This window comes from Parus major, chromosome 4, assembly GCF_001522545.3.
Source record: "Parus major isolate Abel chromosome 4, Parus_major1.1, whole genome shotgun sequence".
NCBI lineage: Eukaryota > Metazoa > Chordata > Aves > Passeriformes > Paridae > Parus > Parus major.
In genome coordinates, this window is record NC_031771.1 from 51,896,633 (window position 1) to 51,921,412 (window position 24,780).

At 36.4% G+C, this 24,780-nt stretch overlaps 1 protein-coding gene across 1 annotated transcript in view; it reads left to right on the forward strand.

Moving 5' to 3' along the window:
• The window catches only part of ADGRA3 (adhesion G protein-coupled receptor A3), a 53,640-nt gene extending 38,651 nt beyond the window's left edge, over positions 1-14,989 (forward strand). The window contains exons 11-19 of the mRNA XM_015624911.2: positions 1,818-1,979; positions 2,256-2,459; positions 3,541-3,754; positions 3,902-4,110; positions 8,570-8,694; positions 9,230-9,353; positions 10,915-11,060; positions 13,142-13,237; positions 13,425-14,989. Coding sequence (XP_015480397.1) covers positions 1,818-1,979; positions 2,256-2,459; positions 3,541-3,754; positions 3,902-4,110; positions 8,570-8,694; positions 9,230-9,353; positions 10,915-11,060; positions 13,142-13,237; positions 13,425-14,667 — 2,523 coding nt within the window. The 3' untranslated portion in view covers positions 14,668-14,989. The remainder of the gene's footprint in view (positions 1-1,817; positions 1,980-2,255; positions 2,460-3,540; positions 3,755-3,901; positions 4,111-8,569; positions 8,695-9,229; positions 9,354-10,914; positions 11,061-13,141; positions 13,238-13,424) is intronic.
• Positions 14,990-24,780: the final 9,791 nt, after the last annotated feature.

The following is a 24,780-nucleotide window of genomic DNA, read 5'->3' on the forward strand; positions in this document are numbered from 1 at the left end:
ACAGAGGTTATATTGATCTCACTGTACAGTGCATGTTGGGAAGTTGAAGACCACACTGCCTCAAATTTAAACTCGTGCAAAAAACCAAAAAGCCAAATTTTCCCTGTCCACCCTCAGAAAACCATAAATGCTGGTTCTACATCTTTTGCAGAATTCCTTGGAGGATTTTCATCTTAGACAATGAGATTTTTCCTCAGTAGATTTGTTTTGAAGCTAGCCTGTGATTTGCTGGTATATTTGAGGAACATGAGTATAATTTCATGTAAAAATTTTAGTATCTATTAATAAGCCTTGATTTCTTATCAGGTTATTACTCTGCAAACTTACTCTTGATGCTGTTACTCATATTCATTCACACAATCTTTTTACTCATTCCCTAGTTGGTGCAAAAGTGGCTATTCTGAAAGATTAGTACAATAAATAATAAACAGGTTCATTTCATAGCTCTTTCATATCAGAAGCAACAAGACAAATGCTCAGAAAGTTCTTAGCAGATTGTCGTAAATTAGAATACAGCTGGAAAAGCTTGTTCATACCTCAAAAAGTAGGAGAAGGAATAATGTGTAATACATTTTAAAAGTATGAAGCAACTTGAATTCTGCTAGTTAAGGATATTAACACTGCTGGTATATTCTAAAATAACCATTTGTTGATTTGTGAAATTTGTTGCCATTTCTCAAGTAGTAATAAGTCATGATAAGCACTTTCAATTAATTTAACTTGGTTGTTGAAGATTTAATGAAAAGACTACAGCCTGCAAATGATACTTAAGGCTTTGTGTTAGTTAAGAATTTTTACTGATTGTAACTTCTGTTCCTAAGAGAGCCAGTTATCAAAAGAATAGATACTTTTATATTCAAATTCTTGCCTTTATATTTTAAGATTTAAAAAAAAAAGAGCAAATGTTTTGTCCTTATTAGTAATATTCTGAAAAAAATTTTGAAGCTCGTATAGTAAATAAAGGAGATACCTTCTTCACCCTACCCTTTCTCTCTTCAAGCAGAAAATTCCAATCCCTAAATTTAGGTACTGTGAATTGCATTTTCGTCAATTCAACTAAAAATTATACTTGCCTATGCTTTTGGTCCAGTATTTGTCACTGTTCCTTAAATGTTGTGAAAATTCAGTGTAGGCCAATGTTGTCAATGTAGGTGCTCATTATTTTTGGTAGACTGGTTTAAATAATTAAGCTGCCTTTATAGTTTGTATTTGTTTTTCATACTGAAGGCAGGATAAAGACTGTGAACTTAAAACAGTGTAATTGATGGTTAGAAAGCAGTGCTGATACCTATGGATATTTGCAGTCTCTCTCCTGTAAACCCATGACCTAAAAAAGGTTGTGCAAATTTGAAGTAGACAAGAAAGCAATAAAAAAAAGTTTGACTTTCTAAAAGGAAGCAAAACAGAAAGGTTGTGGGGTTTTTTGCCTGTTTAAGTCTTTTCCTATTATCTTCTATCATATATGCAAACTGTATTATAATTGATTTATACTTTGAGTTTTCATGTTGGTTGTAAATAATTAAGTAGTTAGTACAGTAGAAAGTGGAGTATTGCACACTTTCCTTTTAATAAAATATTTATTATGGGTTTTTTCCTAATAAAATAAACAGGCACATTCTATTGGCATGACAGTTTTCTTCAGTGGGGGTAAATGTCCAAGTATTTCAGTATCTCAACATGAAGAGGTGATTAAAATAGGAGCAACCATTTTCCTTGTGCTTTTTGCTCTGCCAACTCACTTTATATTTTCTCATAATGACCCTACCTGCTGAATGCTTTCATACCTATAAAAGAGTCTTACTTCTCTCCCGTGTTAGCTTGGCGATGTCATGGTGGACATAGCAAGTAATATTATGTTGGCTGATGAACGTGTTCTGTGGATGGCACAAAGGGAAGCCAAGGCTTGCACCAGAATTGTACAGTGTCTACAGAAAATTGCTATGTATCGGCTTGCAAATGGAGCTCAAGTTTATTCTACTGTAAGTATGAATTTATTTATTTATGTAGAAGAGATTTTGCTCACTCTTTAATTTGAATAGTTTTTTATTTTTCTTAATAGATGCTGGCATTATCTGAAATGCCTACTATTTCTGAAGGGAGTAGAGCAATACTCTGTAAAGATTTATACCTGCCAGATAAACAGAGATGGTTTTCTGGATGTGTTGTTCTCTGAAGGCAGAGAATCCCTTTAAGGTTATTTATTATCCTGTCTGTGGTGTGTAAAATGATTTCATGTTTGATTTTTGTTGTCACAGTATTCTCCAAATATTGCTCTTGAGGCCTATGTAATAAAGGCTGCTGGTTTCACTGGGATGACTTGCACAGTGTTTCAGAAAGTGGCTACATCAGACCGTACAGGACTCAGTGATTATGGGAGAAGAGACCCAGATGGAAATCTAGATAAACAATTAAGCTTTAAGTGCAACGTTTCAAATACACTGTCAAGCCTGGCTTTAAAGGTTGGATGCTCTTTATTTCCCTACTAACTTTCTAATAATATATATGAATAATTTGGCAAGCAAATTTATTGTTATTAATTTCTAAAGTTAAAGTAGCATTTTTGTGTAATCCAAAATGACTGTGAGAGGAATTAAAGTTACAAAGGATAATAAAGCTTGATTATAAAGTAGTTCTTTTAATGGACACAACTTCTAATAAGTAGGTATGGTTTTCTTCATTGTAACTTTTTAAGTTGAAAGATCCTTTCAGACCTTTTCATAAGTATGGAAATTGAGACACTTCCTAGTTTGTAAGATCTTTATTTTTCTGCATTTTCACCTTCATTATGTATTAAACCAGACATTAGCAGTCTCCTTAAAAATGTGAAATACTCTGCTCAGAGTAATACTGTAATTAAGCATCAAATAGAAGATGGACCTGAGAGGTTAATTTTGTGTGTGCTTGTGCATACACACACACACACATATATATATATTACATCCATATGCGGGTCTGTACACAATGGAAACACTTCCTCATATTCCATAAAAGTATTTTTTCAGTTATATTACCCAATTTACCAGTTTGTTTTCAGCACTTAATTTGCTTAAATGTTACTACAGGATGTATATTACAATTTATACTTCTGTAATTCCATGAAATTATATGCATGCTTCTCATTCAAGTATTATTTATATACAAGTAAAACCTCCCTGTTTGCACACAGCATTTTGTTCTGAATGGTACTACTGCATAATTGCAGCATTTTTCTCTGCTTGTGTTGGTTGCTGCTTCTAGTTGCTAATAGTCTAATCTGGAAAAACTCTTGTAATACTTTACTGATACCAACTTTAACTTCAGTCTCTGTAACAAGTAAGGTAAATGCAGAATCACATTTTTTTTTTTCTTTTAGAAAATTTTCTTAAGATTAAGCTATTCTGTCTTGGATTACTTGGAAACACTGCCAAATAGGTTGCTCGCAATACATAGTCTGCTAAATGCATTAATCTCTGACCCTGTACACATGGAGGAGTTGTTAATTTAATCTATGTAAAGAGCATAATTTTCTCTTTGCAACTTTAAAAATCTGTTTGTTTCTAGAACACAATTGTAGAGGCCTCTATCCAGTTGCCAGCTTCCCTTTTTACCCAGAAACAAAAAAGAGAAATCAGACCAGCAGATGAATCTGTCTACAAGCTTCAGCTTATTGCATTTCGCAATGGAAAGCTTTTCCCAGCAACAGGAAATTCAACAAATCTGGCTGACGATGGGAAACGTCGTACAGTTGTAACTCCTGTTATTCTTACCAAGATAGGTTTGTTTTTATTATTACTTTTTTATGGTCTTTAGTAAACAGTTTTGACTCCCTTGTTTTGATCAGTGTGTATCCAGTAGAAAGTTTTAGCATCTAATGTGTTACATGATGAGAAATTTCTGTGCAAATGCATTTCCTTTGTAACAGATGGATTAAACATAGCCAGTCACCACGTTCCTATCAATGTGACACTGCGGCGGATTGCACATGGAGCAGATGCTGTTGCAGCTCAGTGGGACTTCGATCTCCTGAATGGACAAGGGGGATGGAAATCTGATGGATGTCGCATCCTTCTGTCTGATGAAAATATTACAACCATTCAGTGCTATTCCCTCAGCAACTATGCTGTTTTAATGGTATGACACTTACAAATTCAGTTTCTTTCTGGAACTTGAAAATGTTTCAAGATACAATTCTGGTTTTTTTTCTTGTATTAAGGAAAACAAGCACTCCCACACTCCATTTTACAGAAAACTAGACTAATAAATATATCTTTAGTTTTTTCTTTTGTTGATGTAAATGTTGAGGTAAGATGAGGTTTAAGTGGAAATCTATCAAAGTATAATTAGTTAGGTAATAATTAATATACAACTAGATAAACTAGGAAAAAATATGAAAATATCAAAACAGTTAGTAACTACGAAAAATTTTTTTTTAAATACTGCTGAAAAATAGTATCTAAAGTCTAGTCTAAGCATATTGATATCAATAAAATGGTTAACCAGTTCTGAAATATGGTGATAGAAGAGACACTTTTTTTAGTGCTCCTCAATTGGGAAACTGAATTTGTCTATTCTCAGAACTCTTTTAATTTCAGATTCTGGCCAGGGAAGCTTCCCTTTTTGTAGATGGTAACTGCTACCCTGCTTGTCAGTAATCCCTACAGATGCGAAATTATAAAATGTGATACATAAATAGGGTGGGCTGGCAGTAAGATGAGTGAAATATTACAAGATTTAGGAAATACTGTTAAATGTAAATTTGGTATGGGTTTTGTGGCAGTTAATGTGTTCTGTGTGAAATTAAATATATATTTTTAAGTAATCCTACATGGAAGAAAGAGGACTTCTTTATGATGATTAGTGGATTGGAACTTGATATTTTTCTTTACCAACTCAGATTTTCAAAAATCTTCCTCTGAGAGAATGAAATAGTAATTACTAAGCTAAACTTCACATAAAATTGATTTACATGTCAAGCTTTTTAAGAAAGCTCAAAGAAAGCAACTTTTCACTTTACCTTTCAAGGTACTGTTTTAAATTACTGTAAACTTTTGCAATCAAGTAAACTTTTACAAGTAGTGTTTCTTTCTTTGATATTTTTAAAATATATAATCCTTTCCTAAAATTTAAAACATTTTTTAAAACAGAATTAAACTTCATCTGTATGTATAATATGTATGTAAAGAGAGATTATGCTTTAAATTGGTCACATTTCTGTCACCTGGAGGAAGAAAAATGAAAAGCATGTTCAATCTGCTTCTGTAAAGACTATTTCTGAATTAATGCATAGTAAGATTGTATGAATAGCCTCTTGTGAATTATAGAGAGAACTGTTGACAATCAGAAATCAAGTTGGAAAAAGGGGCAGTTTTCTTCCTTTTCTGTCAGTAGCTCTTGTTGTATGCTTCCTCAAAACTGGTATTCCTTAAATATTTAGTCACTTTCCAAAATGTTAGGCTGTAGAGACTGGAGAGGAGGGGCTAGGTGGAGGGGCACAGAGTAACGTCATCTGACAAATATTCTTTGCACACAGATTATACATTGCAGAAACTCTGGATGTCTAAGTGCTGCTAAATTAGGTTTTCATAATGCCTATCCATATATTAACCAGAAAAAAACTGAATAGCCTATTTCATTTCTGGACTCCCATCATGTTGTGAAAGTCCAGGTTCTGGTCTCAGGCTCAGAGGAAGTTCTTTTTGGCTCTGTTTTAGAAGCTTGCTCTTTAATCCAGCAGTCATTAACATCAAATACATGAAACTGCAGTGGCAGGAGGGACCTGAACATGGTGGATCATCATCCTGCCTGGATGGTGAATGATTTAACCAGAGCTATTTTACTCTATTTTATTTAGTACCTATATGTGTAGAAGAAAGGAAATTGTAGTGTACTGACCCTCTTCATACATTTCAGAACATAATGCAAAGTCCTTTGATAAGGAAACACATCACTGAGTGCCTGGTTTTGTGATCTAGTGATTTAGGCAGATGCAGTTGTAAAACTTCCTATTTATTTGGAGATTATCTTCACCAATGTTTAATAATAGAAGAGATAAGAAGAAGGCTGAGCTGAAAACTCATTATTACAGGCTGAACAGAGGGAAAAGAGCCCAGCAATAGTGGTTGAGAAGAAACAAGAGTTCTGCTAATTAACTATAAACTCCCCAGTATTCTTAATACCATCTTTACTGTTACTGTACTGTCATTCTTTTTTTTTTTTACTTCATATTTAGGATCAGTTTAGCTCAGAAATAACATTATTAGTTCCTCTTAATCTTTTTATTAGGTCTGATGAAAAATGTCAGTGCAATGGATAAAGAAGCCCATTGATTTGTTCCATTGGTTATTGGGTCAAGGCCCTGGCTATCTAGGCAAGGCATATATACTGAGTTGTAGTAACATGTATAGATGTTTTAGAAGACTATTGTGAATCCTGTGTTTGTGTAGCTCTCCTTCTTTGAAATTCACACGGATACACAAATGAGATATTGTTACCTGACACCAGTCTGGAAGCAGCAACCAGAATTGTCCTATTGTTTCTGTTGCTGGTGTTCATGGGCCAGGTGTGACAAAACATTTGCTCATGCTTGTAGCAGCAGTGAGTTCTCAGGGATCCCCAGCTGCATAACAACCAGGCCATGGGTAGTGTTGAAATCAGATGACACTGGCTGCCTGAGGCATAAATTCTTATGATCCTTTTACAGGTGCCAAAGAAAACCAAATAGATAAGAATCAAACTGACAATCTGATTATATTAGTATGAAATGAGGTTGTTGAGTTAGTTAGGAATAACAAATTTATATGCTGATGAAAGAACAATTGAAGGTATGGTGAAGAGACTGTTGACACTAATTTAATTGTAAGCCTCAATTCAAAAACTCTTTTCCTGTCCATGAAATCAGATTACTGATTTTAAGCTTAAAAATATCACTGCTTTTTCTCAAAACAGACTGAAACTTCCTCCCAGTCTTTTACTGTTCTTTCTTAATGCTAAGTTTTTTCTCCTTTTTCTCAGGACACTTTTGAACTTTGCCAACTCCAGATGTTTAAGAGTGACTCACTGAGAATTATAGGGGAGAGACTTTTCTGTATCCTCTCCATTCAAAAAAAATATTTTTAATATATTATTTTCACTAATCACAGTTAAGTAAATTTAATGTATTTTGTGCTGGGGACTACAGTTTCTTTTGAGTTGTCATGTCATGTCTGTGTCTCCTCCCCACTCCTAGAACTCTAGTAAATTGTAAATGCTTCCAAACAGAATTATTTCTTCTTTTGAGTAAATGAAAATCCATTCTGGAGTGGACTGAGAAAATTTAATTGATGCTATAGAGCTGTTGAATTTTCTTAGAGTTATCAACTATCTATTCTGGTCAAATAGTAATCATAGAATAACAGTCTGGTAGGAACATCTAGCTCCATTTGGTCCAGTTAACCTGCTTAAAGTTTGACTGCCTTTAAAGTCAAATCTTACTGCTTCAGGCATATTCATTCAAGCTTTGAGTATCTCCAGGGACACAGTCTCTCTGGGCAGTATGTGACCACTTCAGAATTCTTCTCCTGTATCTAATCAGAATTTTCTGTGTTGCTGATAATTCCGGTTTCCGTTCATTAGTGGATGGTTTAGGCCCAAGAAGAGTTTGAGAGAGTTTTACTTGGTCTTCTTTATACCATCCTAGTAGGTAGTCTAATATAATAATGAGATTCTCCTCTTTTCCTTTTCTTCTTAAAGATAAAAGACATCTTCTTCAGCCTCAGACACTGTATGCTTCATCCTGTTAATCATCCTGGTGATCTGTTAGACTTGCTCCACCCAGTGTGTCAGTGTCCTTCTTATGCTGGAGAGCCTCAAATTTCAAGTTCTGCAGGGTGATCTTCAGTGCTCAGCAGCAGGGAAGGGTCAGCTCACCCACTTGTATCAGTGCTCACATACCAAAGCGTGGCCTGGGCTGCAGGTGACATTGCTGACTTGTGGTTGGCTTTTGTCTACCACTAACTCAGGTTGTTTTGTCATCAGTCCAGTACCCAGACTCTATGTACATAGGGTTATTGCATTCCAGATGCAGATCCTTTAACATTTTCCTTCCCTAAATTTCATGATATTTTATCAACCCATTTCTCTGTCTCACCGTATCCCTCTGATTGTCCTCCAATCCATTAATAAGTCCCCCCAGTCTGTAATGTCATCTAGACTTGCTGAGGGCATGTTCTGTGATGTTCTTTGGGCTGTTAAAGAAGATAATCACAACTGAAACACACAGTTATTCCACATCTGTATATACAGATATTTTAAGATGAAGAAAATGGTGTGTTTCTATAGGCTTCTGACCTCTCTGTATCTTCAAGAATATATGAAGTTGAACTGTTCTATAAGAATTGTGACTGCATTTATAGAGGTCAGCCAGAAGAGCAGATAATTGCAGAAGAAACCCAAAAACAACAAATAAATAGTTGGCGAGTTTTTTCGGGAAAGGTGGGAAGAGAAGGAAGGCGTTTCATCTAGGTGTTTATTATTTCTTGTGTTCCCTTTGTCATTCCCTCACTCTCAAAAAATAGATACAGTGGATTAATGTTATTTTTGGTTTTGGTATCAGGACTTGACTGGAGCTGAATTATATACACAGCCAGCTGATCTTCTGCATCCAGTAATTTATGCCACTGCCATGGTTTTGCTGATGTGCCTGTTGATGATCATGGTCAGTTACATATACCATCACAGGTAGGAGTCAAAATTACAGACTAAGAAAATGAGTTTGATCATGTTTAGGACTACCTTTTCTATTTTATTAGAGCATGATATAATAATATGCTTTCAGTGTTCTGTCCCTATAAAATTTGTTGATGCAAACTAAGTTACACAAGTAGCTATTTCATCTTTCTTGGGTGTGATATTTAGCTCTCATAACTGTGTCTCTCCTTTAATTCTTCATTTTGCTTCATGATGAAGGAAGAGGCCACTCTAGAAAAATGGTAGAACTTAACAAACTGTTGAGTCTTTTACATTTCTGTTGATGTGAAAGCTTGAATCCTAAAATTTTTAAATCAGGCCCCAAATAGATGTATCAAGTTGGTAATGGGCAGGTGTTTTAAATTCTTGTGATAAAGTCTAGAGATCGTATTTGATTACAAAGTGTGTGGTAGTCAAACCATCATTAACAGGAATTATATGTCACTTATCACAAGCTTATCTTGCTAGTTTCTGAAAACAGTAATGTAGATATGTTTTAAATTTTCTGATTTGTTTCTTTTAACAGTGTGATCAGGATCAGTGTTAAAAGCTGGCATATGTTAGTCAACTTGAGCTTTCATATTTTCCTGACGTGTGTGGTGTTTATTGGAGGCATAACGCAGACCAGGAATGCCAGTATTTGCCAAGCAGTAAGTAAAACTGAGTTACTGGTTCTGTAGTCTTATATATGAGTATGCCCCCCCTTGCTTCGTACAGAACTCTAATGCTGCATAGGCATTCATCAAAATACAAAATTTAGAAAAAAAAGTTTTGCTTTTAAGTCGTCTAGTCCAGCACCCCTGCAATAAAGACAGACATCTTCAACTAGATCAGATTGCTCAGAGCCCCATCCAGTATTTCCAAATATTGACCTACAATATTTCCAGAGATCTACTACCTCTCTGTTCCTCTGTTTTGCCACCCTCATTGTAAAAAAGTAACTTTCTTACATCTAATATAAATCAACAGTCTTTCATTTTAATGTCATTTCTCCTATCACTACATGCCCTTGTAAAATGTGCAAGTTTTTTTTTCTGAAGTTCTATCACAGAAAAATTTATTACTATGAAATAATTTTATAGGCCTCTTTGTGGCCTTCACAGGCCATGAGAAATCTGATTTTCACAGGTATTAAAATACCTATATCCATTTGCTCATTATAAACAAAGGGGACGGGAGAGAAGTGTTTCAACCCCTCATGCTTTATTGAGACTCCTTCCTTTTAATGATTTGCCCTTCTAGGATTTGACCACCTCAATTCAGTTGCAGTGTTTCAGTATAACAACAGTTACTGCTTTCAAAAAATGTCAGTGAAATTTTGTAAATTTTTTTTTAGATCCAGTGATTAAAAAAATTTTCAAGTTCCTCACCATAATATTCCATAATGCTTTTAGTTTGAATTTACTGGAGTTATTAGGCTGACGTGTCAAAGTGTTGCAATAAAATACATCCCTGATCTTTCTCCTACATGTGCACACACATACACAAGACCTTTTTTCTTACCTTCCTGGAGGCAGAAATCCTCTAGAAGAAGCCTTGTGATACAGATAGGCTGTTTGAGAGTCGAGTGTTTTTACTGGTCACTGAAACTGGCAAAAATCCCACTTGTAGTCAGCTTGATAGGAACTAAAGTGTTGCCACTTCTGCATGCATGTGCTGCCATGGCAGTGTTGGCTTGTGAGTAAGGCAGTACAGGTAAGGGGATTCCAGTGTGATGCAGACTTTGCATTGATGTCTGGGCATGTTAAACATCTGATACAGTTTCTTTATCTTTGCATTAGGGTAAAATTGCTGATGAGTGTTGGCTGTCTTTATATTGCCATCTGCCCCACACTTGTCACAGTATCAAGAGTTTGCTGTTCCCTTTCTTGTTTCAATTTGAATATTGTCTGTAACACAGGACATTTTAAATTAAGTCTTAAATAAAATACAGTTTCCTAAAGTGTATGATTGATATGTACACTTCTGAAATTTTTCCTGTTACTAAGTTTTCCATGCATGGGTTTGCATTACATATTTTTTTGTTTGTTTTAAACTATTATGACTTGACACTTAGAGTGGTCATATAAAATAAGAGGGTTTTTTTCTCTTGAATTGAGCTTTTGAAAATTTCAGCTTTGTGATGAGTTGCGAGTTTATGATTACTGTATTAACTCAGTAGAAGGGAAATATTTGGGAGTTAATTCCTTTTTTGTCTGTTTTTGTTTAAAGGTTGGGATAATTCTCCATTATTCCACTCTTGCAACAGTACTGTGGCTGGGAGTGACATCTCGTAATATTTACAAGCAGGTTACCAAAAAAGCAAAAAGGTGTCAAGATCCTGATGAGCCACCGCCTCCACCCAGGCCAATGTTGAGGTGAGTTGTTTCTTTCTGTGGGTTCTTATTGCCCAGGTTTATATTCTGACAAGAAAATGTAACAAGTCCCTACCCTTGTGTTCTCTCCAGATCTGTGAAGTTCCTTTCAGATTTTGCTGTTCCTCCGTGTTATGTTAAGGACAATGAGCTGAAAGACTGTTGGTCTTAGTGTTTTACAGATGTAATTCTGGGTTGCTGATTTGTAAATTAAAAAATTGGTAGTGTTTCAACATCACCACTGAAGGTTTGATTAGGACTTTAGATAGCAACACAACCCATTAAATTGTCAGAAGAAAGAATTTGAAGAACTACTAACACAATTAACAAACACTGCAATTTAAATAAATAAAGTTAAATGTATTTTACAAAGATTGTTTACAAATTACTTGAAAAATAGGGGTGTCATTCATTATCTGATGAAAATAGTGTTCTTTGTGAGGTGTTCCTCCTAGAAGTTTCATTTCTGAAATTCTGTAAATGAGACAAACTAATTGTCTATTAAATTCACACATGTGAAATGTTCTTACTAGAAAATACTGACGTACCTTGTTCATGTTGCCTCCTCAGCTTCTGGGAATTAATTAGAAACTGCTACGCTGAAATTCTCCACAAGGTGGCAGAAGTTGATTAACTTTGATTAGATTCAGGCAAATATTTAAAGCGCTTGATTTTGAAAGTACAGACACTACATAAAAACAGAAATGCTTTTCCGATTATCTTCAAGTAACAATTTCAGTTCTATATACAAGCATTTTTTTATCCTTTGTTATTAATTCTGAAGTTTCTGCTTTGGAAAACAGTGCAGTAGAAGTACCAGCCTCACAGATTCAGTTCTGAAGACATGAGCATGACATTTCAGGTCTGAACACCTCATCTCTGACAGTGGCAGTAGTTCTGGAGACAAGTATCCAAGACAAGAATGAAGCAAACATGCTTTATATTTTTCAGACTTTCTCAGTGTCCATCTTCCTATGGCTCAGGAATTTCCTCAGTTAGATAGATGTGTGATGTTTTTGTATGGAAAGGCCATAGAAGGATTTTTTTTTTTTCAGTTGTCTTTTAAACTTAGATTCAAAATAAAACTACCCATAATGTAGTAACTGTACAAAGATTTGTTTTGTCTGGCCAGCTCCTGATTGCTGCATCAAGATACAGAATAAACTAATGTCAGAATATGATCTTTGTAGAATTCAGCAACTAAATAATAAATTCAGTGTATCTTGATTTCCAAGAAAGTCATAATTTGTTTCAAATTATGGGTCTCAAGTGAGACAAGAGTAATTTCTGGTGAATTGTAGAATCAGAAATGTAGTGGAAAAGTCCAGGACCACCATAATAGATGTTGCCTGTTAAGAAAAAACAAAAGCTCACCTGCATGTCACAGTAAGAGTTTTCACTTTTGTGTTCTGATCTGAATTTGGACTGGATTCATATAAGCTGCAGGACTGAGTGCTGTTAATTTGAATTATTATCATAATTATTTATCTGCCACTAATGAATTCAATGTGAATTCATAGAAATCGGAATGAAAAGTGAGATGCTCCAACAATGTAGGCCCTTTTTCTTCTTGAAAGTGTACTGTTTTCATTAATACCACCACAGGGAAGCAGGAATTATATACTATAAAATAACAGTCTATTAAAAATGACAAAATAAACTAACATGCCATCTGCTGAACCCCTGCACCCAAAAAATTTTCAAGTAACACTGTATGTAATATTAGGCAAGTTGATCTCTGGAATGTGGGACATACCACTTAGTGTTTTCATTCTAATCCCTTATTCTTTTCCAGCAGTTTACAACTTCTGACTGAGAGCTTTTGCTTCTTCCTTCTAACACTGTATCCTTTTGTTCATTGTCTGTGAGTGGGAGGTTCAAGTGAGCAGCTTTGAGAGAGAGGCAACTTACAAGAAGACTTAGAAAATAATTGATACTGCTAAAGCCCAAACCTGATTCACCCTGTTTAGTTTCATAAAGAATTTGTGTTTGCCGAATCCTGGAAAGCAATGATTTCCCTCATGGTGACTGAAAAAAATCCATTGCACTTAAGCTGCTGCTGATAAATTGGTTTTATTTTTTAGGTTCTACCTTATTGGTGGAGGGATCCCTATCATCGTTTGTGGAATAACAGCTGCAGCAAACATCCGAAATTATGGCAGCAGACCTAATGCACCTTAGTAAGTTCCCTATAAGTGAGAGCTCTGTCATAGGATTTCTTAGGCTTGCTTTTCTCTGAATACTTGTTGCAATTAATTCTGGTTCTTCCAGGAAATGCAGCACAGACAAGATCATTTCAGTGAATTGAAAAAGCATAAATGACTTGTGCGAGATGTTAATTTATTCTTCGGTTTGTTTCTTTTGCAGTTGCTGGATGGCTTGGGAACCTAGCTTAGGAGCATTTTATGGACCTGCTAGTTTTATAATTTTCATAAACTGCATGTATTTTCTTAGCATATTCATACAACTAAAGCGTCACCCGGAACGCAGATATGAGCTGAAGGAGCCCATGGAGGAGCAGCAGCGTCTGGCCACCAACGAACACGGGGAGCTGGCCCATCAGGATTCACTGTCAGTGTCCCTGGTGTCCACGTCTGCTTTGGAGAACGAGCACAGTTTTCCAGCACAGCTTCTGGGAGTGGGCCTTACTTTGGTTTTGTATGTTACGCTGTGGATCTTTGGAGCTCTGTCCATCTCCCTGTATTATCCTATGGACCTGATCTTCAGCTGTTTTTTTGGGGCAACATGTTTAAGCCTCAGTGCCTTTCTCATGGTGCACCACTGTGTTAACAGGGAAGATGTCAGGCACGCTTGGATAACAACTTGCTGCCCAGGAAGGAGTACGTATTCAGTGCAGGTAAACGTGCCACCCTCCACTTCCAGTGGAACCAACGGAGAGGCCCCAAAATGCACCAACAGTAGTGCAGAATCCTCATGCACAAATAAAAGTGCCTCAAGCCTAAAAAATTCATCTCAAGGTTGTAAACTAACTAACTTACAAGCTGCAGCAGCTCAGTGCCACCCTACTCCTCTGCCATTGAACACAGGTCCTCAACTTGATAACAGCCTGACAGAACATTCAGTAGATAATGATATCAAAATGCACGTAGCTCCGTTAGAGGTGCAGTTTCGGACAAACGGACACCCAAGCCGGCACCATAAGAACAGGAGCAAGGGCCATCGTGCCAGCAGGCTTGCTGTGCTCAGGGAATATGCTTATGACGTTCCCACGAGCGTGGAAGGAAGTGTGCAAAATGGCTTACCCAAAACTCGCCAGAGCAACAGCGAGGGGCACTCGAGGAGCCGAAGAGCCTATCTGGCATACAGAGAACGTCAGTATAACCAGTCCCAGCAAGACAGCAGTGATGCTTGCAGTACACTTCCAAAAACTAGCAGAAATATAGAGAAAACAATAGCTACCAACAACAAAAAAGATATTCTAAGGAAGCCAATAGCGACCGAACTTGAAAACCAACAAAAATCTTATGGCTTAAATTTAGCCATCCAGAATGGACCGATTAAAAGCAGTGGACAGGATGGACCTTTGCTCACTGCAGACAGTACTGGTAATATTAGAACTGGGCTATGGAAACACGAAACTACTGTGTAGCATTCTTTGTGGGATGAATCCATATAAACTGTGATTACACATTCCTTAAAGCTATTAACACTTCAAGACTGTTTACAAACTGTAGGTACTTTATGCAGGGAGGGAACAAAGATAATATGCCAAGCAAAAAATTCTATGCATTATTACCTTTGCTGTTCTTACAAAGATTGCTTGGTATTTTGTGAAATTTTTTTTGAAGTGTCAGTCTTGAGAGATGCAGAACACAACTTTGTACATTTTTTTATCTGTAACCCTGCAGATGTGTCCACAACACATTTCAAATTTGTATTTAAATGTATAATAAATAGTATTTTCCCCAGCAGCTCAAAGTTGTACTTATTTGTTGGGTTTTTAAAATAATACTGCGCTGAATGTTGTATTGATTTTTCTGTTTCATTATCTGGAACTTAGGAGCTTCCATTACTAAAGAAGATACTGAAGTTATAGATTTCTACACTTAAATTGTTGACACCTCAGTGTAAACAAGATCATATTTTGTATCATCCTGCTTCTGTGACCAATTTGAAGTTGTAGTTGCAGAGTGATGCAACCACTCTGATGCAAACAGAAGTACAACCTCAAGGTTGGACCTGTTTCCAGTGCTTATACCAATTTTGCTAAAGTTGTGTGCATTAAATAGGAAAAAGTGCTTCTGTATAATCTAGTTATGATACCATAACTCAGCCTTTAAGCAACAAATGGAATTGGATTGTATATGCTTGGTTAGTTGGTTACCCACTTCAGACTTTCCACTTCTGGGTCTTTTAGTTAAACGTATTTGCGTTACAATACAGATCTAACATTTCCCATACTCAAATATTGTGTTAAATAACTTATAAACTTGTTCAGATATGTTTAATTACTGATTGCCAGATTTACTGCAGCATCTAGTAGTCTGTTTGATAGTGTGAACTAATCTTGGATGGATTTTACAAACCTCTGCAATAGGACAGTGTTGTTACAGTTTGGGTTCTATTTTTACTTCTTGTGGGTTGTTACCATTTAAGAATTCTTTCAGGAACATTTTGACAAGTGTATGACTCAGTTTTGATTGCTATTCTATTTTCCTGGTTTCAGGAGAGGTAGCTTTTAGCTCGTATCTAGCCTAAGAGCTATATGGATAGACACTCAGAAAAAAGGAGCTTATGGGTATTACCAAAGAAAACAATTTAAACTAAATATACAAGTATATATCAAATACCTGTTTTAAATCTATTTGATAACATAGCTGCACATCTTAGACAACTGACTGCTTTGTAATGGCTCTTTGTGAGTTTTTATTCAGTGCAGGAGGGTTTCTTTTGGTGGCCAAAATGCAGTTTTGGATCTAGAAGTCAAAACCAGCAACTTGATCCTATTGCATTCCAAATGCTGCAAGTCATGAAAAGTGAACTGCAGACAGTAAGGGCATGTGTCAGGAGAAACAATCATCTCTTGAGACAAATTTGTATATTACACAGCTAGGAGCAATTCATACATAGTCTGTAACTCCAACTGAGTTACTCATATTTAATCAGGTGTTGATACTGTTCTTTTTTTATAGTAACAAATGTATGTACTCATGCAAATAATTTAAGCCTACTTTTTATCTTTAAAATTATAGTGCTGGAAAAATGTAGTCTGAGTAGAATATGGAAAAATGTCAAAACAGTCCATAGATTATTTATTATCTGAACAAGGTATGATAGGGACTTGGGGTAGGATCAGTTATCCTTTAGAGCCTGCTTGCCCATTGCTTTTAGCACTTGCCCCCTTTTCTAAGGTTTGCTTGGATCCAAACATCAGTTTAGTATATCTTGAAACCCACCTTTAAAATTAATTCTATGTGTAATACTTCTGCATAGCTTGATTGCTTTCCCTGTTTTGATGTGATAAAAAATAAGCTTTTCTTGTAGCACCTAATAAACTCTGACTAGCCTTAGTACAGACAGGGTCCTTAATGTAAAATATTTCTTAAATCATTGCTTTAATAAACTCTAATAAACATGCTTAGTTCACTCACTGCTATATATATAGCTACATTTGCTTTTTGGCCAACAAGTGCTTTGGCTCAGATGATAAATAAAGACATTGTGTTCTGATACAGTCTTGACAAACACAATGATACTCTCATCTGCTGCATTTTTCATGAAGAATCTTAAATTGAAAGAATTTCTGTAACTGAACCGTGGAAGGCAGGTTATTAGACTCTGTAAAAGGGGTGATATTCAATAAAGTATCTTATTAAGAAAGTTAGAAACAGAAAGTCTTCAGGCTTTTTCATATTTTCCTTCCTAATAGCGTAAAGCAAGCTTATTTTCAGAATTGTAATTAAACTTCATGAAAAACTACTTAAATCACTCCAAGAAAACCCCTAAAGCAAAACCACAAAAAGCTTATTTTGGCCTTCTGTGGATCAATGAGAGAGTAGCAACAATCATGAATCAGATATATAAAGGAAAGTAGATAACAAAAAGTGGGGGCAGTTTGTGTTATCTACAAAAAAAAAATGGAGAGACTAGAAACAGCAATAGTTAGGGCTGGTTGTATCCATGATAAAAGTGAGTATATTTGTGCAGTCATACTAGTAGTAGAAGCAGACTTTTAAAAACAAGTGTCAAGGGTATAGAGGAAAAGGGTATAAACACACCCTGGTTTATGGCTAGAAAAGTTCTGGTGGTTTTGTTATAGAATGTTAAGGGTTGGAAGAGTCCTTAAATATAATCTAGTTTCAAGTGCCCCTGCCATGAGCAGGGACACCTCCCACTAAGACCAGGTTACTCACCAACATGTCCAGCCTGGCCTTGAACACTGCCAGGGATGTCAGCATCCACAACTTCCCTGGGTAATCTGTTTCAGTATCTCACCACCCTCAGATAAAATAATTTCTTCCTAATATATAACCTGAATTTCCCCTCTTCCAGTTTGTGCCCCTTATTCCTTGTCTTGTCACTACAGTTCCTGATAAAGAATCCTTCTCTGACTTCCCTGTAAGCCCCTTCAGATACTGGAAGGAGCTATGAAGTCTACACAGAATCTTCTACCTTTCTTCCTCATGATCATTGCTAAATGCATGCTATTGACTTTGCATATGGTCTCATTTGCACCTTAATTTGGGCAGATGCATCTTTTGTTAATTGGATCTTACCCATTATCAGAACACCTTAAATGCTAATAATTTAAGCTTTGTGTAGGTTAAGAAATATTTCAGATGTTGGAAGAAGCAATGACTTATTTATTAAGTTCTTTCATTTTTACTTAATTATGTTTTGACCACTTCTGTGTTAGCACTGGGCTGCTTGCTGAAGCTGTTGTCTTGTGTTGCTGCCTTTTCACATCCCTGAGCAAAGTGAAGGATCAGTTTGCATTGGTTTTATTTGATCACAGTATCCAGGTCTTACAAAGATTAATAGCATACATATCTGTGAGAAGTACTGTTCTCCTTGGAATTCAAGATTAACATATAAAACATGAAAAAAACATCTAATTTAAATGAACACACTGAATTTTTAATACTTGCTTTCAAAAAAGGGGAACCTGTTGTAGGAGTTTGGTTTTAGTTTAAGTGAGGTTTATATACCTTTGCTTCCCAGACTTGCTGAATATGGACATTTGGGGAGATGTAGGAGGAAGTTATGTGGTGGTATCTATGAATGCAGATGTACAATTTATTTTCTATAGAAGAGTTTTGAAAACCGGTAAATTAGTAAGATTGTATGTCAAGCCCATCAACATCACAGCTGAAACTTGCCTCCATTGTAAGCAGGTAGGAATTGGCAGTCCTTGGCTAGAGGTGAGGAAAGCAGCCATCTGCCTGCTCCACTCACCTGGCCACTTCTGAAAAGCCCTCAGAGCTCACAGCAGCTGCTCTGCTGGCTGAGGTTGTGCCTCTCCCATGCACTGTAGACAAAATACGGAATTCTGGAGGATGGCTCTAGAGGGCTGAAAGACAGAAATTAAAAGGTCAGTGCAGAAATGGTCTTGCTGACATTCTCAAAGCATGACTCACAGCCAGCTGATTTCGTGTCTGATGTGACTTTATCTTAAAAAAGCCAAACAACCTTTAATCACCTATAATCCCAAAGTAAACAATTTGAGTATACAAATTAAGTGCTTAGCTGAACATGGCATTTTCTCTGAAGTCAGCATTTACTCAGTAGAATAATACCTATAAATCTTACATTCTTTAAGCTTTGTAATGAAATAGGTGAGGCAAGACTAAAGATATTAGTGGGATAAAAATGAGAATTTTTTTGTTTCTATTAGATGAAGATTCTTTATATTTTGCATTTGATACTTAATTGCTGCATATAGTAAGAGTTGGTTATACCTCTTTGAGTGGATCATCATTGAATAGCCTCACATCCAGTATTTGTGTGAATTAAAGAAATTGCTAAATGTTAGCATAGATTAATTTTTAGAACTTGATTTTAGAGATTGTTTCAGAAACATACTGTTGGTAAAATGACTATAAAGACATAATATTGTGTTTTTTTCTTTGATATAAATGTTTTATCTTCTAAGAGTAAATTTCAGCTTTCACCTGGAGAAGGAGGGCTTCAGCTCACTTGGAAAGCCTAGAGTCTTTTGTATGAATCACTATGTAATTTTTGATAGGATGAACCCTTTTTTATAATACATACCTGACATTTTCACTTTATCCACCTAAAGTTCTATTTGCTGTCTATGGCCATTCTGTTTCGGCATCAAATATTTCTCCTGCAGCCTTTTTCCCAAAATCTGTTGCCAGCTACAAGTTAACACAGATTCTGTGTTCTGCCCTCCCCAACAGCCTTCTACATTGTGACACTGGAACAGCTTTCTGAATTGTTTGCAGCAATTTCCCTTTAGTTCACAAATGAGTAAATTGTTCCTGTAAGGCAGAATCCAAATCTAAACAGCAAAAATCTGCAGGGTGCAGGGATTCTGTTTCATCTGTTAGCTGAGGGTGTTTGTATTGGATGCAACTGGTGAAATAGAAACATGCAGAAAGGACACTGTCCTTCTTAGGGAAGGAGGCATCCTTGTTAATATCTGGAGCTGCTGAGCAAGATATTTAAAATAAATACTTGGATGTAGTGTGAATCTAATCATTAAGAGGCTTATCTCTAAAGGTGCCAGACACACAGCTTTGACAGGCTCTTACAGGAGCTGTGATACATGAACTTGTCAATTCTGTTGACACATAGCACTTAACTGGATCAGGCCACAGTTTAATCTTAAGCTCTTAGGGCTGAAGCTGTACTGCAAATTTCAAGTAAAACTGTACTTGAATTTAATCATGGCTTGAGAACTATAAGGCACATAGTGTTTGAGGGGAAGATTTTGATAAGAAGTAGAAGATGATAGTTGAAAGGACACCTTTATTATATACAGTTGCAGATGTAAAAATACCTTCTCAGGCCAGTACAGTCTCAAGATTTGATTGCAATCACCAGTACTTTGCTCCTTCCACATATGGATAATGAACAATCCAAAAGATTGCCTAAAACCCTGCCATTTTGGAGTGACATACGCAGTTGGCATCTTCTGAACAGCCATATTTTTGATAAAACTGATTTATACACAGAGATTTTTCTCATCTTTTTTTTATGTAAGTTAGCTGCCTGGCCAGTTTAGTTCATTAAAAATCACTACTTCTCAGCTGAAAGATAACCTGGATGTGGGAACCATTATCAGTAAATGGACACATCCCTGATGACGACTTACAGTGTCCTATCCTGTAATGTCATCTGTTTATCCCATAGCTGAACTGTCTGAACAACACAAAAGAGCTTGGAGAAAAAGCCTCACTTAGAACAGTTGTATCTTACTGGTTTCCAAGAATTGCATCTTTCCATGTAAAATGGAGGCAGCTGCACAATGATAACAGCATTATCATTATATATATTATATATATATCTCATTATATATAATGCTATATATATATATATATTAGCATTATATACTCTATGTTAGAGTGTATTACTAAAATACTCTGTATTAGCATTATAGAGTAGTGTCAGCTGTTCAGTCCATGGCTCAGCTTTCCTGTCATCTTCAACAGCCATCTTTTTGTTAAAACTGGTTCATACTTAGAGATTTTTCTCATCTTTCTTTTATGTAAGTTAGCTGCCTGGCGAGTTTAGTTCATTAAAGATACCAGCTCAACTCAATTTCTCTCACCTGTTACGTTTACCACCTTATATTCAGTGCTTTTGAACTCAAGAACAGGAACAAAAGCCAGTTAAAGTCTTGTTAAGAACTCCTAAGTATCCTCATGTATAAAGGAAAGCTTGGGGAACAAGAGCAAAATCTTAATACTGCTTAATAGGTAAAAATGTCTTCACTGTGGTAAAGATCAAGAGATGAAGCTGCTCTGAGGTGCCCTAGGAGTGCCTAGTGTCTAGACATGGTGATAATGCTGGAGTTTAATTGCTAACATCTGATGGTTCTAATTCAGCCCCTACCAGCCTCTTTTTGAAGCTTTTGTCTGCAAACATGCAGACAGACCCAGGAGTGTCATAAAAAAATTACTTGGAATAAGGTTATGTGCCAGAAATACCACAGCACTTGATGGCCAAAGCCATCCAAGGGGTGATCTGTGTTCCCAAAACACCGTGTTTTAGAACAGCATAATTGCCACCATCCTAGGAGTAGGGTAAAATTACTTCTTCCCTGTTGTTGAACAGCTTATGTGCCATTTAAATTTGCTCATTTTCTTCCCCAACCCCATGAAGTTAACAGGTAACAGCTGTTAACTCAGCAAGTTGGTAGCTCAGTTTGTCAAATACGTATGTCGTGTATCCTTCCTAACAGGAAATTTTCTGATTTCCCAATATGCATCTTTTTCTTAAAGATGTGTGTGCTAATGAGCAAAACCCAAGAAGGCCAGCCCAAGTGCCCTGCACACCTTTCCACTTGGAATCCTGGCTTCTGCTGCAAGGTGCCTTTATGTAACTGGGAAGCATTTTATAAAGCTTCAATAAGATTATTCAGTACTATAGAAATTGAAGCATATATGATAAATTTCTGCAAGGCCACAGTATTTCTCCTGTGAGACAACTGCTCACCTGTGTAAAGATGATGGGCTCTATGGTAGCATGGTATCATTGTGAGTCTGGACTAGAAATGTGAAGGTGATTCTAAGACCTCCTATATTATTCCTGTTAATTTTCTTAGGTGTTTCTGCTTTTTAACAAGTATCACCTTGGCCTTGTCTTCTTGAGTGAATACTAAATCATCAATCTTAATTCACAGAACACCTAGAGAAAATAAAAAGCCCAACCCTTTTATTTATTTTTTATTTCTGAAAGCACATGACAGAAATTCTAAATATGTGCCTACTTGACAACATAACTTAAAATAGGCTGTTTATATTGCTCTATTAAAAAAATTAATAAATAAAAATAAAGGTACAAACCTCCTTAAGGAAATTGGTTCTTCATTTCAAACTGCTGAAAAGATTGAAGTTACTGTTGTAGTGTATTTTTGCATAAAGGTGAGTTTTTCAATTTATTACAGAATAGATGTCCAGAACTACAAAGCTGTAGAGAATGCTCTTTAATGCTCCCATCTTGCTTCCTGTGCACTGCCATTTCCACTGCATGTCCTGTACAGATGAAGTCAGGGTGCTGTGAGGCTGGCATTTTAAAGGGGAGCTGCTGGCACCATGTGCCTTGTGATAATGAGGCCCCAGCTCCTTGTTTCACACATGTGGAGCCTCGGTGAGCCAGTGCCTCACGCTGGCCATGATCAAATCCAGCCTTGGCAGTCAGACTTGCCCACTAACCGTAAGGTATTGCTCACCCAGAATAGCACACTAAAAGTTCAGCAGGAAGAAAATTCATGCTCCTTTCCATTCAGTGAGGGGAAGAGTACAGTATTCCATCTGTCTCACCTCCCCTATTTTCCTCCAGAAGAATAAGCTCCACTGGCTTTGTCCTTTCAAAGAGTAAAGATTTGAAGCTAGAGGACTGGGAAATGTTTAGTTCTCTATGTACAGCCTTTGTTTTAAGGAAACTTGCTATTAAAAAAAAGTTAAAATTGAAAGATCCAGTCTTTAATAATGCAAAGATTCTGTTCTTCCTTTCAAGGACAAAATTAAAGTTAGTGTGCTTCAAGTTACAGGTTGTGTGACATTTCCTTTGTTCAGGCTTAAATAATGCTTATGCTTTTCAGCAGTGTTACAACCAAGTTTATTTGATAGCGGAGAGAGAAAAACTTCCTAGAACTGTGCTCCACTTACTAATGCAAAAAAGAGCAGGAAGCAAAGAAACATAAAAGGATAGATGAAGTGGGAATGGAAGAAGAACGTGTGAAGGAAAATGTGCTTTATAGAAAGATTTCACATTTATGACAGGGCTCTGTGGTTAATAGGACCAGACTCCACTGCCCACTGCTGCTTCTGCCACAGTCCTCCTATGCCTCTTAAAGGCCACAGCTGCAGAAATAACTGCAAGGGCCAGAGAGATCCCAGGGGGATTTGAGAAGAAAGAATAGAGGAGGAAATGTATTAAGAGAAAGTTATAAATATATTGTTATGTTGCTAGTGACATGGCACTTGTGTCAGTCATAGGCAAAATAAATTATTGGAAACTCATCACAAACATGGACAGGATATAATAATAAATAAGTGATATGAAGTAACAATGTGAGTAATAACAGACTGGTAAGGAGGCTGTGCAAGCCTGTCAGATAGTTTCAGTCGTGGAGAGAGTGTTGCCATAGATTTCAACTGGGAACAGCCTTTCAAAGTTGCCTGCAGTCACATTAAAATGGAAGAAGTTCCCAAATGTGAGCGCACTCAAGATCATCTCTAGAAATTAAAGCCTACTTCAATAAAAGAGGTGGCAGAGCAAAAAAGGAGTGTAGTGCAGCTGTGATTAGAAACAGAAAAGGGAGAAAACTGGCGAGTAATACTGCATTTATAAATGAATCCTTTTGTTATTTTTACTTTTAATGTTGTGACTTCAAAGTAATTGTTTTCTGGTCCTTATATTGTTATTAGCTCTGCAGTACCACCCTCTGAAAACCTATTCTGAACCCGATGCAATGGAAGACAAAGTTCAAAAAAACCTCAGTGACCCCTACCCAAACTCCCAAAATCTTAGCTTTTGGGTTCTTACAGAAATCCTCTTAGAACAACAACATACACATATTCCCAAATCAATAATTGTATTATGTTTTACGTAATCTATTCAATTACTTTGATGCCTTCACTGATCTCCTATGAAGCAAGTGAACAATAAACCCCAAATACTCAAAAGGTCTACTTATGAATCCCAGACACAGAAAACAGCCTTGCTGTCCAGCCCTACTCAAGATAATAATTGCATTAAGGAACTTGATTGATGGTAAGCGACATCTGTATCTTGCATGTGCATCTTCTCTCAAGAATTGAGACAGAGAATAAATAAATTAAAGCAATCCATAATCAATAAAAGCCAGCATTCCCTAAAATCTATGAAAACACTGCAGTTAAAGCTGTAAGGAGAGAGGTAACAGCTGGCCTTGGTATTAAAGCTTAACTTTGGTTCCAATGTTAATACCAGCAAAAAGCAGAATAACCCCTCATATGCTATTCTTGTATTATCAGATTAACAAAAATCAAAGCTTTCCCTCAAAATCACAGTGTGCATAACCTGTATTTTTGGTAGGCTGCACCTGTGTTAAGGAGCTATTCTAACATTCACTCTAACATGTGATAAGTTTAATCAAAGAACTGCAGGCTCTAATGTCCGCTCAGGAAAACATTTTGACTCATGATTAAGTAGATTTCTAAGGTGCAGCAGAAGTTAATGCCCAAAGTGATCTTTCTGAAGAGTTTATGTGCCAGTTTATTGTAAGCTGTAAATTGCTTCTGGAGATGAAAGACGTTCTTTTATGTTATTAACTGTAACATAATGACAGTGATTCTGAAATAATTTCAAAGCTAGGGACAGGAATATGCCTGTCTCAGTGAAACCCTGCATCCCTGAAGGAGCACAGTACTGAAATACCTTTCAATCTCAGAAGAGATGCAACCATAACAAAACCGTTGTTATAAAATCCATGCCGTAACAAATTTGTTCTTCTGGGCTTTTCCTGGTCATTTTTACCTAAGTGTAGCATTCTATAAAACTCTGTCTAAAATGGTGAAATGATCATAAAGGT